This window comes from Elephas maximus, chromosome 1 (assembly GCF_024166365.1).
Source record: "Elephas maximus indicus isolate mEleMax1 chromosome 1, mEleMax1 primary haplotype, whole genome shotgun sequence".
NCBI classification, from domain to species: domain Eukaryota; kingdom Metazoa; phylum Chordata; class Mammalia; order Proboscidea; family Elephantidae; genus Elephas; species Elephas maximus.
The window spans coordinates 213465060-213483845 of record NC_064819.1 but is presented as its reverse complement, the minus strand read 5'-3'; the positions used below and the strand labels follow the sequence as shown (position 1 = coordinate 213483845).

General features: G+C 38.2%; 1 protein-coding gene across 7 annotated transcripts in view; it reads right to left on the bottom strand.

The window, feature by feature from the left end:
- The window catches only part of AIG1 (androgen induced 1), a 293600-nt gene that overhangs the window by 272170 nt on the left and 2644 nt on the right, over positions 1-18786 (bottom strand). The window contains exon 2 of one of the 7 annotated variants that reach the window (XM_049902549.1): positions 666-1209. The exons of the other annotated variants lie outside the window; for them this stretch is intronic. Within the exon in view, the coding sequence (XP_049758506.1) occupies positions 1138-1209 (72 nt within the window). The 3' untranslated portion in view covers positions 666-1137. Of the gene's footprint in view, positions 1-665; positions 1210-18786 lie in introns of those variants that run through there. 7 annotated transcript variants of the gene reach the window in all.

Here is an 18786-nt window from a genome sequence, read left to right as displayed (position 1 = left end):
ATAATAATCTGTAGTCTTTCACTCTACTTCTATGTTGTTTTCTAATTGTTTGCATCTGACGACCTCATTGCACAGCAACAGTTTTGAAGGCAAGGATATGTCTTACTTGCCTGTGTACTACTATAACCTAACAGAGTGTCTGGCACAATGTAGGTATTCAGGAAGTTTTTGTTAAGTAAACAAGTCAACTAATAAAAAATTAGTTATTTTTCATTGCCATAAGTGCCTATTTTAAAGTCTAATTTGGCGACACTTTCTGAAAGAAAAGATTCTCTAGTAATGACTGTGTTCTAAAATCCATTTCCTAAGACATACGTATCGTAGATATTTGTGACTAATATGTACACACATTGTCGAGACTTTGGGATACAATAATTAAAGTAACAATTCAATGTATGGAATTTTGTTTCTTTGTTTTAGTTTGGCTTTTGAAGAAAAAAAATGACTACTCTGACATTCATCTCTGCTCATAATTCACTTTTTTTTATCTATGTCAGATATGTTAACTATAATAGATCTGTTAATTATCTATTACTCGATACCTGTTGCCGTCGAGTCGATTCTGACTCATAGCGACCCTACAGGACAGGGTGGAACTGCCCCATAGAGTTTCCAAGGAACACCTGGTGGATTCAAACTGCTGACCTTTTGGTTAGCAGCTGTAGCTCTTAACCACTATGCCCCTAGGGTTTCCTGTTAACTGTAACAAAAAGAAAAGAGGTATGATGGTGCTAATAAAAAGAAAAATCAACCACTACTGTTTTATTGAGGTTGCTTTTACATGCAGGGTTCAAAATGTTAAAATGAATGTAATGATGAACAATTAATAAAATCTTCCATTTGGTATGTTCGGGCTCTAACTCTTTAAAAATATGGTAAGATTTCTTGAAATAATGACGTTTTCATTTAACGTTTCCTGAATGCTTTAAGTCATTCTCCTGGCTGAAAATGTTTCTTCACATATCAATTCAGGAATCACGGCAGGTGCGTTCTATGGTGGTCATGTCTGACTAGCTGTTCTGGACTGTGTCTCCCTGATTTTCGGGGTGCCACACTTCATGTTGCCCTCTAACAGTCTCCAACTCCTCCAGACCTCTCCACCTGCTCCACCATGACCTCTGTAAGAAAGTCATGCTCTTAAACATGATCTTCTTTTCCCCGTCCATTCCAACTTGCCCCTCTTCGAGTCAATAATTCTCCAAAATTAGCCTTAGATGACAGGGAAAAAAAAAAAAAAAAACTTGATGACCTAATTCGAGCAATTCACACAATATTGTGAATTATTGATGTGTATAAGCTTTGCAGTCTACTCGCACTTTAAATGATGGGATATGCTCACCAGGAGTTTTCTGAGTATAGGGTTCAGTAGTCTACCAGACATCTCTACATGTGCCATCTCATTATCACATTTTCTCACCTTATTTTCCTAAAACAGAAATCTAAAGAATCAAAGCCAGTAACCTGACATCTCATTTTAATAAAGTTACCTATGTCTGTTACTTAAGCAGTTTAATATCAATCTAAGGAGCTGTGGGGACACAAACAGTTAAGTGCTCGGCTGCTAACCTAAAGGCTGGCGCTTTGAACCCACCCAGTGGCTCTGTGGCAGAGAGACCTGGTGATGTGTTCCTGTTCTATTCAAATTAAAGCCAAGAAAACCCTGTGTGCCAGTTCTACTCTGTCATACAGTTGCCACGAATCAGAATCAACTTGACGGCACCTGACAACATTAGTACAAGCAGAAAGAGTTATAAGAAAAACAGTAACTTCTCAGGCAAGCCTACAAAAGTGATACAAAATAAAGCTTCGAAATTTTATAACTGTGGTTTTAAATTAGTATTTAAGGGAATAAATTTTAAGTGTAAAGATATCATTCTATTCTCCACCCCAAATAAAAATCAAACCCATTGCCACCAAGTCGATTCTGATCCATAGTGACCCTGGAGGAGAGAGCAGAACTGCCCCAAAGGGTTTCCAAGGAGCAGCTGGTGGATTGGAACGGCTGACCTCTGGGTGCTGGGTGACCTTTTGGTTAGCAGCTGTATCACTGCACCACTGCACCACCAGGGCTCCACTCTCCACTGGCACTTTATAAAATCTTTAAGGGGGGGACCTATGTGTATACTGCTTGCCTTTTAAAGTGAATAAAGACACACCAGAACATCAGGGAACCCCTTTAAAATTAAGAAGATTCAGCTAACACATTTTCAAAAGATTGACTCCTAACATTTCCTAAAGTAAAATGTGTGCTCTTTTAATTTTTAGATTACAGTTCTGGCCAAATGTCAGTTCCTTCTTTTTCTGCTGTCTTTATAAAAATAATTGTTAGCATTTTCTGTCCAAATCACATGGAGACAAAATACTGAAATCAAATCTCCAACCATCTCTCATACCAAAGTAAACAATCTGGATCAATGAGCTACACATTTCCTAAGAGCCAAGTGAAGGCCTCTTCACGTAAATCTTACAGTTCAGAGGATCCATTTGGAAGGAGAAATCTAGTACAAACATTGATATTGGAAGAATAGAAAGTACTAGTACAAGCGATGGCAAAACTAAAATGCAGTCAGTGAGTGGCATCAGGACCCATGGGTTAGAGCCATGCATGATAAAAAGGTTCAACAATGCTAATCAAAGCTACAGAAAAGGTAAATGCATTTTAAAATCAGTGTGACACCACTGGCACACAAACAACAAAATCGCACTTGCATGGAATTCAACTTTGGCTGAAATTTCTTAAAAAGCTGGCCACAGTATGCCATTGACACACGTGTTTTGGTTTGGCACCCGGCCTCCCAAACAACAGAGCAGGTGAAATTCCACAAGAAACACTTGTACTAAATCATTCTGTCAGTTAGGCAGTAACATTTACATAGCACCCTTCCAATTCCTAATTGACTAATCAGTTGCAAGACCAAATTACATAGTACTGACGACAATAAAACACATAAGCATGTAAACAGTATCACAATGCATCATTGTATTGCCAAGCTTACCCTGCTGGAACAGGCTATTTCTATTTGGATAAAGAAAGCCTCCATAATGATACCATTTTTATGAAGGCTCTAATCAAGCAAAACTAACCAACACAATATATTGTTTAGGGTACATACTATTAAGAAAAGGAAAAAAAGGGGGGAGATGAGAAACACAAAATTCGGGATAATAGCTACCTCTAGGCAGGAGGCAGAAATATGAGATGGGAAAAACCCGCAACTGTCAGGTCGATTCCAACTCATTGTGACCCTATAGAACAGAGTAGAACTGCCTCACAGAGTTTCCAAGGAGCGTCTGGTGGATTCAAACTGCTGACCTTTTGGTTAGCAGCTGTAGCTCTTAACCACTATGCCACCAAGGTTTCCTGAGATGGGAGAGGGTCATAGTAAAGCAACAGCAGTAGTAATTTCATAATTGTGTTTAATAATATGTACACGTATAAACCCATTGCTGTCGAGTCGATTCCGACTCATGGCGACCCTACAGGACAGAGTAGAACTGCCCCATAGAGTTTGCAAGGAGCGCCTGGCAGATAACACATACTATTTTATGCTTATCGTTTATTCTATGATTAACTTTTAAAAAGTCCCTTTCTTGCTTAGAATATGGAGTATTTTATGGACTAGAGCACAATACACCTGGATTATGCAGAAAGAATACCTATTATTTACTCTGTAACTTAATTGGAAACCCTGATGGCGTAGTGGTTAAGTGCTATGGCTGCTAACCAAAGGGTCGGCAGTTCAAATCCGCCAGGCGCTCCTTGGAAACTCTATGGGGCAGTTCTACTCTGTCCTATAGGGTTGCTATGAGTCGGAATTGACTTGACGGCACTGGGTTTTTTACTCTGTAACTTAGAAGCCGCTTTGAAAGCTCTCTGATCTTTGCAATCGTTTCTGTCTGAAAATCTTACAAAGCTTTCTGCAGTTAAGTAGCAACAAATAAAACAAGCTCTTGAGGAGCTTTTAGTTTGTTGCCATTTACCACTTTTTTGTCAAAAACAAATGTGGCCACTTTGGGTGAAACTAAAACACAACATGTGGTTACTGCTCTAAACACAAGGTGAAAACGAATTTTTTAAAAAATTTTAATCAAAATCCCTTCACTGAAATTTCTCCAACATCTGACGCTGGTTAAAAGATTCTGTTTGCATCTTGTGCTTTGTCCAATATGAAAGATGTTCTCTGATCTTTGGCACTCTTAAACAAAGGGGTAGTATTTGATCATTTTTATCATGTAATTCATATATGTATTATTATATATGAATTAGTACATATGTATATGTGTAATAAAGTTTCATGAGCTAGATATATTTGCTGAATTCCTTGCATTTGCTGGTCCAATTCAAATAAATGAGATGCCTGTTAGGTGCATGAAAGGAGATGCACCGAAACCCAAAACCATCTATTGCCTGATGATTCTGACTGATAGCAACCCTGCAGGACAGAGAAGAGCTGCCCCTTAGGATTTCCAAGGCTGCAAATCTTTACGGAAGCAGACCACCACATCTTTCTCTCATGGAGCGGTAGGTGGGCTCAAATTACGGGCCTTTCAGTAGGCTGCCGAGAGCTACCCGGGCTTCTGAAAAATGTACAGGAGATACAAATAAAAATTCGATTAACCCATAAGAATGATGCAGCCTGGAATTGCACAATACAATAGACATGAATGATGATGGAATTTATTGAGATAGAAAACAATGTGATAGCAGTGGGTTTGGGAGGTGAAATCAAGAATTGTTTCTGAGTACGTTAAGCTTACAATGCATATTAATCCTCCAAGCTGAGAAATAAAGCAGAAAAACTGGATATAGGAATGTGAAGCTCAAGAGATCAATTGTGACTCAAGATAAAAATTTGCAAGATCATCATCACATATAATTTATTTAAATTTATTAAACTTTATTGTTGTTGCTGTTAGGTACAGTCGAGTAGGTTCCAACCCATAGCGACCCTGTGTACAACAGAATGAAACACTGCTTGGTCTTGTTCCATTCTCACAATTGTTGCTATGCTTGAGCCCATGTTTACTAATATTAATTACTAGTATAATTAATTATAATTAACCGGCCTCCTACCTAGTGCCGTCGAGTCGATTCCGACCTAGCGATTCTAAAAAAATGAACATATTTTATATTATGTATATATACAATTTTAAAGTATAATGCTAGGTTGCCCTTCAGTAAAGATATAAAGTAGGAATAAATCAATTGTAATTACATTATAATGTCTATGACACACACCTATTAACTTCTGATAGGGAACCATGTCTGACAGAAACACATTCTTTTTTGGAAATTATTTTTTCAAAGACAGAGAAATCATTAAGAAAACTGATTATCAATTATTATCATATAGCATCTACCGAACAGCCATATTAGCATGGCACTAGACACATACATGGAATCTTAGCACAAGGGAATTCAAATCATGAGTTATACAGGCACATGTTGCTTACAATGACAATAACATCTTTCTTTTTTTTTTTTTCATTTTTTAAAATTCCATGTTATTTGAATTAATAATCTGTTATTTTATATTTGCTCCCCTGGGGATCTCACCTAGCATCACAGCTTAAGTAAATTTATTTTTAATAACTGTATTATTTTATTAATGTTTACATTAATTATAACTTTAAATTTATTTTCTATAGTTTTTTTTAATTTTTATATATAACTTGTGTATAGATAGGTAGATAGACAGTCCCTACATGGCACAAAGGGTTAAGCACTTGACTACTTGCCAAAAAGTCAGCAGTTCGAACCCATCCAGAGGCTCCTCCGAAGACAGGCCTGTGAAAGATCACAGCCTTGAAAACCCTACGGAACAGTTCTATGCTGCACACATGGGGTCACCGTGAGTCTGAATCAACTTAGTGGCAAGTAGCAACAACAATATATAATTTGCTTTTATTTTATGTAAAATGAATAAAAACTAATATGATTAATATAATAATTAATAATAAGACAAATTTATTAAGCATACATTTATTTAAGCCACTTTGCTAGATAAGAACCCCAAAGGAAGGAATGTAAACTATAAAGCGAAGAGGGTCTTAGACTAAGCTCTGGGGCATTCAACATTAAGAGATTAAGAAGAGAAAGAGCATCTAGAAAAGGAAACTAACAACAAACAGCCAGAGAGGAAATGAAAAGCCAGGAGAGTGTAGTTTCCCAAAGCCAAGTTTTAAGAAAGTGTTTGGAGAATGAGAAAGTGAACAATAGGCTCAAACGTTCCTGAGAGTTTAAGTTTAAATGAAAGCTTAGAACTGATCGCTTTATTTGACAATGTGGTAGTCACTGATGATCTTGACAAGAGCTGTTTCAGAGATGTGGAGTTGGTTTGGAAAGAATGGAAAAAGAGGAAGCAGAAACCCAGGATGGTCAGTTCTTCCAAGGCGTTTTACTGAAAATAGAACAAGAGAAATAGGGTGGTACTTAGAAAGAGATTCAAGACCAAGAAACATTTTATCTTGCTTTGCTTTGTTTTAGCTGAGAGATATCATAGTATGTTTTCAGGCTGATGGAAATGAAGCCACTGAAATGGAAAATTGTATAATACAAGAAGGAGAGAAGACACCATCAGCAGTGGAACACTGAGAGCATCTCCTGGAGATCACAAGAGGTTATGGAGTCCAGAGTGCACATGGAAATGTTGTCCTCAGAAGTACAGACAGTTCATCCATCATGCCTGGAGGAAAGGTGGGGTGCAGTTTCAGACGAAGGTAGGTCAGTAGATTTAATGGTGAGAATGTACCAGTTTCCTCTGATTGCTTCTGTTTTCTTATTGAAACAAGCAGCAAGGTCATCGTGTGCTTTGGCCAGTATGAAGGTGATCTGAGAGAGAGCTGAGTGAGAGGATCAGGAGGGAGACATCAAGATTTAAGGATGGGGGAAAAAAAGGAGAAAGAGGCACTATGAGAACTGGAAATTAAACTGACTGAAAATGTAGTACATTGCTGGGTAGCACAGAAGGTCTGCTTGATTATCTGTGGTCATAAATATGAAGCGAGACCAAACAACCTACTTCTGTGATTTCTTTAATCATGCTCAGTGGCTCAAATGCAGACATGACTAGGCAGGTACTTGGGTTTAGTTAGGATTACAGATTTTCCAGGTGAGTAAGAATTGAAGGCAGAAAAGAGATATGGTAGTTAAGGATATGCAAGGTTGTGCTTTTAACGCTGGACTATGAAATTTAAGCTGCTAAGGGAAAAAAAAAAAAAAAAGGAAACCCTGGTGGCGTAGGAGTTAAGAGTTATGACTGCTAACTGAAAGGTCAGCAGTTTGAATCCACCAGGCGTTCCTTGGAAACCTTATAGGGCAGTTCTACTCTGTCCTATAGGGTCCCTGTGAGTCAGAATCAACTCAACAGCAACAGGTTTTTGTTTTTAAGGAAAAAAATGAGTACATGAGGGAGCGTGAAGGACTGGGGGAAGGTGGTATGGTCTAAAATCTCTGCTGCAGCAGAATATCTCTGCGAAACTCTCTGAGAACAACAAAAACAAAATGTTTCTTTCCCTTTTCTGAAAACCATGTTCTGTGTCTTAGAGGCCATGTTCCTTTCCATTCTAGTCAGGATGCTGAATACTTTTCTAAAAATTTTATTTCCTGTTATAAATAACAAGGAGGTCTGGTGGTATAGTGGTTAAAGTATTCAGCTGCTAACTGAAAGGTCTGTGGTTCAAACCCACCAGCAGCTCCATGGCAGAAAAGATCTGGCAATCCACTCCCATAAAGATACCAAAAAAAAAGCAAACCTGTTGCCATCAAGTCAAATCCAACTCATAGTGACCCTATAGGACAGAGTAGAACTGCCCCATAGGGTTTGCAAGGAGCAACAAGTGGATTTGAACTACCAACCTTTTGGTTAGCAGCCTTAGCACTTAACCACCAGGGCTCCCGCATAAAGATATAGCGTAGGAAACTTGATGGTGCAGTTCTACTCTGCCTATAGGGTTGCTATGAGTCAGAATTGACTCGATGGCACACAACAACAGCATCGTTATAAGTAACTTTTATTAGTATGCTTATCTGAGTTTTCAGCATGATATTCCCTTCCCTTTGCTCTGCAATAAAGGTCAAAGATTACATATCGTTTCTTTTTCTACTTACTCTGCTTGGAACAGGAAGACAATTGTCTAACACCAGTATTTTTCAACAGAGAGGATATGTAGATTGATCTGGGAGTTACTCCTTTACTGGGATGCTATACCAGCCCCAAATTTATGGTTGGATAATACGTTTATATGTACAATCTTAGCTCAATTTCGTTGTATTTACTTGGTTTCTGTGCAATGAACCTCTGCTCTATTGAGAAGGCATTTTTCCTCTACTCATTAGCTGGTTCTGTCACTCTGAAGAATTGTTGTTTGGTGCCTTCGAGTCAATTCCAACTCACAGCGACCTTATGCACAAAAGAATGAAACACTGCTCAGTCCTGCACTCTCCTCACAATCATTGCTGGGTTTGAGCCCATTGTTGCAGCCACTGTGTCAATCCATCTCTTTGAGGGTCTTCCTCTTTTTTGCTGACCCTCTACTTTAACAAGCATAATATCCTTCTCCAGGGACTGATTCCTCCTGATAACATGTCCCAAGTATGTAAGCCAAGATCCATCTGACATCAGCAATGATATTCCTCATTCCCTGTCCTCTTCTGAATCTGGCTTGAATTTCTAGCAGTTCCCTGTCCATGTACTGCTGCAATCATTTCTGTATGGCCTTCAGCAAAATTTTACTTGCGTGTGATATTAATGATATTGTTCAGTAATTTCTACATTCTGTTGCATCACTTTCTTTGCCATGGGCACAAATACGGATCTCTTCCAGTCAGTTGGCCAGGTCCTGTCTTCCAAATTTCTTGGCATAGATGAGTAAGTGCTTCCAGCACTGCATCCTTCTGTTGCAACAACTCAATTGTTCTGTCTCCAGGGCAGCCTGGCCTTCTACCTTCAATACCATCGGCTCTTGATCATATACTACCTCTTGAAATGCTAGAACGTAAGAATGCTACTCGGCAATAAAAAGAAACAAACTCTTGAAAAACAGCCACAAAGATAAATCTCCAGAGAATTGTGCTGAGTGAAAAAAGCTAATTCCAAAAGGTAGGATACTATATGATTCCATTTTACATAGCACTTTTGAAATGACAAAACCACAGAAATAGAAAACAAACTAATGGTTGTCAGGGATCAGTGATGTGGGTAGGTGGGAAGAAGACAGCTGTGGCTATAAAAGAACAACACAAGGGATCCTCCTGATGAGGCAACTGTTCTATATCTTGGCTGTATCAATGTCAATATCCTGGTTGTGATATTATGCTACAGTTTTGCAAGACATTACCACTGGGAGAATATGCATGATGCATACACAGAATCTCTCTGTGTTATTTCCCACAACTACATGTCAATCTAAAATTTATCTCAATACAAAACTTATATTAAATTTTTTCTAAGTTTTAATGAAAAGTTAATTTTTTTAAAAAAAAACGTGATACTTATAATAGCACCAATAAATATGAAATACTTAAGTATAAATCTAACCAAATATGTACAGAAGCTATATTCTGGAAACTGCAAAACACTGATGAATAAAATCAAAGATCTAAATAAGTGGAGAGATATATCATGTTTATGTGTTGCATCTGTTAAATTCATAGAACTATACACCAAAAAAAGTCAGTTTTTGGTGTATGTGAATTTAAAAATAAATTCATATAAACCATATGTATGTATTTAAACCCAGGAGTCTCTGGGTGGTGCAAAGGATTAAGTGCTAGGCTATTAACCAAAAGGCTGATGGTTCAAACATACTCAGAGGCACCTTGGAAGAAAGGCCTAGAGATTTACTCCCTAAAGGTCACAAACATGAAAACCCTTTGGAGCACAGTTTTACTCTGAAACACATGGGGTTGCCATGAGTCAGCATCAGCTTGACCCAAAAACCAAATCAAACCCATTGCCATCAAATCAATTCTGACTCATAGCGAACCTTCAGGACAGGGTAGAACTGCCCCTCAGGGTTTCCAAGGAGTGTCTAGTGGATTCAAACTGCAGACCTTTTGGTTAGCAGCTGTAGCACTTAGCCACTACACTACCAGGGTTTCCATGTATTTACATACACAGGCAAATACCAATGTACTAATATGGGTATCTGTGAGTGAATCTCTGTGATTTAAATATGATTTTAAAATTAATATGATTTTTTTCTAAAATCTGACTGTATCTATGTACACACATTCACATTTTATTAGTCTGATTGTACGTGTCCATATATATATAAAGTTCTGAAATATACCCTTTCCTGAGGCACTAAAATGCTAAAATGCAAGAAAAATTACGAAGAATTCAGAGAGAAAATATTTTCTTCCCTACGATTTCTCTATTTTACAAATTTTCTACAATGATTATGTATTGCTTTGGAAATCATATTTTTAAATTAAAACGCAGCCTTTACAGGTCTAAATGTAAGTTAATATGAAGGGGCTAGACCATTCTAGAATTCCATGCTTCTAAATCAAAGCACTATAATGAACACTTGTCCATTTTCTCAAGATTGGAAATGGCAGCATTCTTGCCACTTTGCCCATTCAAGCAATTTCTCTGGTTATTTTTGATTAACCTATTTTGATCAAGCCTATCGAAGCTACATCCCATAGCTGGCTCCACTTCACCATGGATCTGATCAAGGGGTCCTTCTCTCCCTATCTAAGTGAGTTGTGTTCTCAGGTACTCTGACAAGAGTACACTGCAGGTGAGAAATTGGTCCCTTTAACTGTCTCGCCACAGGCTGCACAAGAGAAAGCTATGTTGTTATGGAATTTGAAGCAGTGAGATTTTTCCAAGCATACTTGGATCCCAGGAACATCTGATTCAATATGGAAAATTGTACTATTGTTCATGCATCCACAGAAACATATGACATTTCAGGGGAACACAAAGAAACAAATGAAAACCCTAAATGCACCTACCAATTTTACTAAATGTTATACCAGACATGGGAGAATGGCAGGGACGGGAAAAGAAGTGACCTCAGCTAGTGGTCAGATGATTTTCTGTAATTTCAATAACATTTGCAACTAGGAAAGGGAATGGATGATTATATCTTCAGCTATTTCCCCCACTCGGACAAAACCAGGACCCTAGTTGATTTTCGATCCAAAAGAAACATTTTCAAAGAAGGCGAAGAGGATTCTATGCAAAGTATTATACTCACAATTCTTCTTCCAGTTGAGGAAAAAGCATTATTTCATCCTTCAAACTTAAGTGCACATTTTAGGGCCAAGCCTGAGTCTACTAGAGAAAAAATGTTCAGTTCCACACTCTTTGTAGAATATCCAAAACAAAATAATGAAAAGCCAGTTAATTTTGTTCACTTAGTACTCAATGAGCTACTGGCCTTTACAGGCCCTGCTTGGTTTAGACTAGCAAAACTAAGTACCATAGTTACATAAGGACATATAGAATCTCTTCTCAAGGTATGTGATTTCCTATTCAAAATGAAGCCATGAACTACAGTTGAGAATTTAGTTTATTATAAGTATATGAATAAGTATAAGGCTAACTCAAATGGGGAGTTTAATGTACTTAGGCAGCTTATTCTGCCTCTTTAAATTTTTTTTTTTTGTCATAAATTCTTAGCATGTCTAAAAGCAAAATCTGTATCCTCCAGGTATACTTGACCATTTCCTGATCTTTGAACGGCCCAGGCTTTTCCACATCTGAGCCCTTGTTTATTCAGTTCCCTCAGTGATTTTCTGAACCTCTTTCACAATACAGATTTAGATAACAAACACGTACCTAGATTATATTTCCTTAAACCTCTACAAAAATCCTTTACCTGGGGAAAATATAAGAATATGCCTTTGGCTAACACAAGATCATGATATGAGAAACATCCAATATAAGAATATTTCTATATATCCTGCTAAAACAGTCAAAGGCGTTATTGAGTATGCTATCCAGTGTCTTTTATATGAGGATCCAAGTGATAAATAGCCTTGAAAAGTCAGTGCCTAGGAAGAACAAACCAACAAACTATAACTTTCCTGACAAACTGTTACACTGCCTTCGTTCTAACACTAGGAAACAAGGCAATCAAACTTGATTTCTTTTTCACCTTGGTTGCCCTGAAGATTAGCTAAATGTGTTTCTCACTTGTAATAATTAACCCGTCTCTGGGTCTGATACACATTTTTTTCTTTCTAGCTTTTGATTTTCAAGCTGTAATTTTTACAACAAGTTTTTAAGTATGTCACAATAAAAGTCACCCTAACTGTTTTGTAAGCAGTAGGCATTAACATGATGAGACTGTGTCCTACAAGCTATTTTACATTCAATTGCGAAACAAAAACTGTGTGGCATTTCTCAAGCGGGAATATGCATAGGAATCACCTAAGGATCTTGTTAAAAAGCAGATTCCAATTCAGGAGGTCTGGAGAGGACCCAGCGGTTCTGCGTTTCTAACAGGCTCCCAAACAAAAGTATTGCACACTGAGTAGCCAGGACCTAAACACCAATACTCCGCCAATGTATGAATGAAAAGCCATTGAAGGTGGAATAATGAATACGAGGCAGCCCTAAGAGATGATAACTTTCAAGACGGTGAGTACTACAAACTAAAGCACGTGGGATAAGCACATTTCTTTTCCAATCTTTAAAAATCAAAAAGTTTTAAAAACCCAATAGTAATATTAATTTGTTTTTTGATAATAAATGTCTAGTTTGTGTTTTGCTAAAAAGTTGATTGGGACTCATTTGTTAACTATTCTACTACACACATCTGAATAAAGTTCTGGTTGATTCATAGATAGCCCTACTGAATGTTCTGGGAAGAGATGGAACAAGAATGCTCATTGAAAATGAGGGTGGCGGTGGGGGGGGGGGGTCCTATTTACTCAGACATTGACTGAACACCTACTATACTCCAAGCATTACTTTCAGGCTTCAAAACGTACCTTTTTCTTTTAAATTACTGATGTTGGTTGCATCCTGATTCTTCGTCTTTATTATCTTAAAAAAAAAAAAAACTTAGTGGGCAATTATTCTGTAACTTAGAGAACTATCCTTTCATAAATAAGTGAATGGAATGAGTTTGCATCATTGGAAATAATTCATCAGCCATATTGGCCAAGGAAATGGTTGAATATCAGTTAGATTAAATTCTCTTTCCTTACTGGCCTCTCTGACAGGGATCACAATAGAGGGTCCTGGACAGAGCTAGAGAAAAATGCAGAACAAAATTCTAACTCAAAAAGAAAGACCAGACTTGCTGGCCTGACAGAGACTGGAGAAACCCTGAGAGTATGGCCCCCAGACACCCTTTCAGTCCCGTAATGAAGCCACTCCTGAGGTTCACCCTTTGGCCAAAGACTGGACAGGTCCATAAAACAAAACGAGACTAAAGAAGCACACCTGCCCAGGGGCAAGAACTAGAAGGCAGGAGGCGACAGGAACGCTGGTAATAGGGAACCCGAGGTTGAGAAGAGAGAGTGTTGACATGTCTTGGGGTTGTTAACCAATGTCATACAGCAATAAAAAGTACTACTTAACAAGAAACTAGTTCTGTAAACCTTCATCTAAAGTAAATAAAATATTTTTTCATTTTTCTTTCCTTAAAACTTATTTCCAATTTACAGTATTCCTTCCCCTGGCCTGCCATGTTGCATAACAATAGTTTTTGAAATAATTCATAGTAAAGACCTACTTTTACCAATGTTACTTTGTCTTTATAGATGCTCATACTGCCCACTGATACATGTATGGATGTCTCTACCACAAGTTTCATGGATGAAGTGGGTAAAAACCTGTACTTGGTTAAAGATAAAATAAGCCAGTTACTTAACATACATAATTGACTACTGTAGTTGAAAAAAAAAAAAATTTTTTTTTTTTGTAGTTGAATCACTGTATTTATTTCACATAAGCACAGTAACAGTTAAAAACATTTTTTTTTCTAAGTCAGAGGTGTCAAAGTCAAATGTATTAGTTTTCTGTGGTTGCTGTAACAATTTACCACACACTTAAGAGGCCTAAACCAAAAACCAAACTCGTTGCCAACGAGTCAATTCCAACTCATAGCAACCCTATAGGACAGAGTAGAACTGCCCCATAGGGTTTCCAAGGGACAGCTGGTGAATTTGAACTGTGACCTCTTGGTTAGCAACCGAGCTCTTAACCACTGTGCCACCAGAGCTCCAGAGGCCTAAACAATGCAAATTTATATATTACAGTCCAAAATGGGTTACACTGAGCTAAAATCAAGCTCCCTGTAGGGTTCTATTCCCTTCTGGAGGCTCTAGGGGAAAATCTGTTTCCTTGCCCTTCCAGCTTCAAGAAGCTGCCTACATTCCTTGGCTCATGGCCCTGTTCTTCCATCTTCAAGGTCAGCAGTGTTACATCTTTCTGTGCCTTCCTTCCATAGTCACATCTTCCTCCAACTGACTTGCCTCTTCTGCCTCCTTCTCCCCCTTTTAAGGACACTGGTGATTACACTGGATTCACCCGGGTATTCTAGGATACTCTCACTATTTTAAAGTCAACTGATTAGCAACGTTAATTCACTCCGCAACCTTAGTTCTCCTTTGCCATCTAACCTAACCTAATGTATTCTCAGGGATTACAACATGGACATTTTTGGGGGCCATTATTCTGCCCACCACACCAAGACGATGTTCCATTTCCATTTACTAATGAAGCACTGTAGTTCTCTTATAGTTTTTCAGTAGTAGGAAAAGAAATTCTTAGGGAATAAGCAGTATAAAATTACTTGTACCTGCATTTCAGTTTTTACCCCTGAGCTCTGATTCTATTGGGATGACTTTCATACCCAAAAGGAGATATGAATACAGATATGAATAGCCACTGCCACACAGCCATCTACTCCTGGATACATGTATCCTGAGATTCTCAATTTACATTCTGGTAAATTGATGCCATGAAACATGGAATCAGACTGTGGCTGCCAGGATAACATTCTAACTCTATAATCCAAGTTGGCTAGAAAGGGGCCTTCACATCGAAAATTTGAGAAGCAAAACCTTCTCTCAAAATTGCTCTAATGAGCTGAGATGATTATTAAAATTTTCCAAGGCACTAGTTAATAAAGTACATTCCACTTTTTTTACACATAAAAAATTAAAAGTGAAATGGGCAAATTATAGTAGCCAAATCGTTTTAGAACATTACTGAGGACTGACAGGTTGGTTGTTTTTACAGCTGTACACTGCTTAAGTGCTAAAGACTCTAAATCTCTAATAATAAAAAGAATAACACTTTGCAAGAGTGTTTTTGTGAATATATTTTAGACAGCCTTTCTCACAGGAACTCTTGGTAAAAGATAATTATTATATTTCAGTCACAAGCTACAGAGAGTAAAAGTTTGAATGACTGGCTGAAGGCTCTATACAAACTGAACCTAAATATGAAACAAAGTAAAAGAAGTCTCAACTTTGAATTGATAGTCTGAATTCTGGAATAGAATAAAAAAGTATATTTATGGTGATTTGTGTTATTTAAAATAGGCAAGTCCAATCATCTAACTATATACTGCACAACAGCATATCAAACTAACTCTACCACAGTTTTAGTTTCATGTCACGCAAAGGTTAAAAAAAACCAAACCCGTTGCCACTGGGTTGATTCCGACCTATGGGACCGAGAAGAACAGCCCAACTGGGCTTCCAAGGAGTGGCTGGTAGATTCGAACTGTCAACCTTTTGGTTAGCAGCCTGAACTCTTAGCCACAGAGCCACCAGGGCTCCCACACAAAGGTTAGAAGAGGCATATTGTTTCTCATGAGACTTGTTTTTTTGTTTGCTTGTCCGTTTTTTTTTTTTTTTTTTAACACACCCTAAGCAATTCCAACGTGAGAAGCAGTCATCTATCTTGGGTTAACAAACACTCTCAATTTTATGCCTCTCACCTGCTGACCACTCCCCTTGCTTCCCCCAAAACAGGATCAAATGCAACAGCATCTCAGGCCAGTGTACTTCTGAGCACTGTTCAGAGTCCCTATAGCTGGTAGAGTTTCCATCACTGTTCAGCTCAGCACAGCTCCTGTGTAACATCCAAATGGACCAGCTCTAAGTGAGATCTAAATGAGGACTGGGATGAGGCAGTAGTCCTAAAGGAGTTTTCTCATATGCCAGTTGCCTTTGAATGGATTCCAACTCACAGTGACCCTATAAGACAGAGTAGAACTGCCCCATAGAGTTTCCAAGGCTATAATCTTTACGGAAGCAGACTGCCATATCTTTCTTCCACAGAGCAGCTAGTGGGTTCAAACCACCAGTGTTTCAGTTAGCAGGTGAGTGCTTAACCACTGCACCACCAGGGCTCCATTTTGCTCAAATATACCAAAAGAATTCTGAAATTTATGCACATATTTTTAAATTTAAATCTGAACATCTTTAATCTAAGCTTGTTGTTGTTATTGTTAGGTGCCATCCAGTTGGTTCTGACTCATAACAACCCTATGTACAAAAGAATCAAAACACTGCCCAGTCCTGTGTCATCCTCACAATTATTGCTATGAGCTCATTGTTGCAGCCACTGTGCCAATCCATCTCATAAGGGTCTTCTTTTTTGCTAACCCTCTACCTTACCTAGCATGATATCCTTCTCCAAGGACTGATCCCTCCTGATAACATGTCCAAAGTACATGAGATGAAGTCTCACCATACTCACTTTGAAGGAGCACTCTGGAACACAGACTTGTTCATTCTTCTGGCAGGTAAAAAGAGCAATCCATGGTATATTTAATAATCTTCACCAACACAGTTATTCAAAGGTGTCAGTTCTTCTTCCGTCTTCCTTATTCATTGTCCAGCTTTTGCATGCATATGAGGAGATTGAAAATATCATTGTTTGGGTCAGGCACACCTTAGTCCTCAAAGTGATATCTTTGTTTTTTAACACTTTAAAGAGGTCTTTTGTAGCAGATTTGCCCGATACGTCACTTGATTTTTGACTGCTGCTTCTGTGGGCGTTGATTGTGGACCTAAGTAAAATGAAACCTTGACAACTTCAAAATTTTCTCCATTTATCACGATGTTGCTTCTTGGTCCAGTTGTGAGGATTTTTGTTTTCTTTATGTTGAGGTGTAATCCACACTGAAGGCTGTAGTCTTTGATCTTCATCAGTAAGTGCTTCAAGTCCTCTTCACTTTCAGTAAGCAAGGCTGTGTTATCTGTATATCGCAGGTTGTTAATAAGTCTTCCTCCAATCCTGTTGCCATGTTCTTCTTCATATAGTCCAGCTTCTTGGATTATTTGCTGAGCATACAGATTGAATAAGTATGGTGAAAGGATACGACCCTGCCACACACCTTTCCTGATTTTAAGCCACAAAGTATCCCCTTGTTCTGTCCAAATGACTCTTACTCTACATACAGGTTCCTCATGAGCACAATTAAGTGTTCCAGAATTCCCAGTCCTTGAAATGTTATCCATAATTTGTTATGATCCACACAGTCAAATGCCTTTGCATGGTCAATAAAACACAGGTAAACATCTTTCTAGTATTCTCTGCTTTCAGCCATGACCCATCTGACATTAGCAGTGATATCCCTCCTTCCCCATCCTTTTCTGAATCTGGCTTGACTTTCTGGAAGTACTCTTTTGATGTATTGCTGCAACCATTTTTTAATTACCTTCAGCAAGATTTTACTTGCAAGTGATATTAATGATGTTGTTTGATAATTTCCTCACTCTCTTGGATCACCTTTCTTTGAAGTGGGCACAAATATGGATCTCTTCTAGTTGGCTGGCCAGGTAGCTGGCTTCCAAATTTCTTGGCATAGTCGAGTCTGTCAGTTTGTCATACTGTGGTGGCTTGCATGTTACCGTGATGGTGGAAGCTATGCCACCACTATTTCAAGCATCAGCAAGGTCACCCATTGTGGGCAGGTTTCCGGGGAGCTTCCAGACAAAGACAGACTAGACTAGGAAGAAGGACCTGGCGGTCTACTTCTGAATAAACTGGCCATTGAAAACCGTATGAATAGCAGTGGAACACTGTCTGATACAGTGCCAGAAAATGAGCCCCTTAGGTTGGAAGGCACTCAAAATACCATTGAGGAAGAGCTGTCTCTTCAAAGTAGAGTTGACCTTAATGATGTAGATGGAGTAAAGCTTTCAAGACTGCCAGTTGCTAATGTGGCACAACTTGAAATGAGAATAAACAGCTGTTAACATGCACTAATAATCAGAACATGGAATGTAGGAAGCATGAATCTAAGAAAACTGGAAGTTGTCAAAAATGAAATGGAACACATAAAGGTCCGTACCCTAGGCATTAGCAAGCTGCAATGGACTGGTATTGGCTATTTTGAATCTGACTATCATATGATCTACTGTGCCAGGAATGACAAATTGAAAAGGAATGGCTCGATACATTGTCGAAAAGAACATTTCGAGATCTATCAGTGTCAGTGACAGGATAATATCCATAATCCTACTAGGAAGACTAGTTATTTATCACTATTATTCAAATTTACACTCCAACAACTAATGTCAAAGATGAAAAAATCGAAGATTTTTACCAACTTCTGCAGTCTGAAATGATCAAATATGAAATCAAGGGGCATTGATAATTATTGGTGATTGGAATGTTGGAAACAAAGAAGAAGGATCAGTAGTTGCAAAATATGGCCTTGATGATAGAAACAACGCTGGATATTACATGACAGAATTTTGCAAGACAATGACTTACTCATTGCAACTACCTTTTTTTCAACAACATAAAAGGTGACTTTAAACAGGGACCTCACCAGGTGGAATACACAGAAATT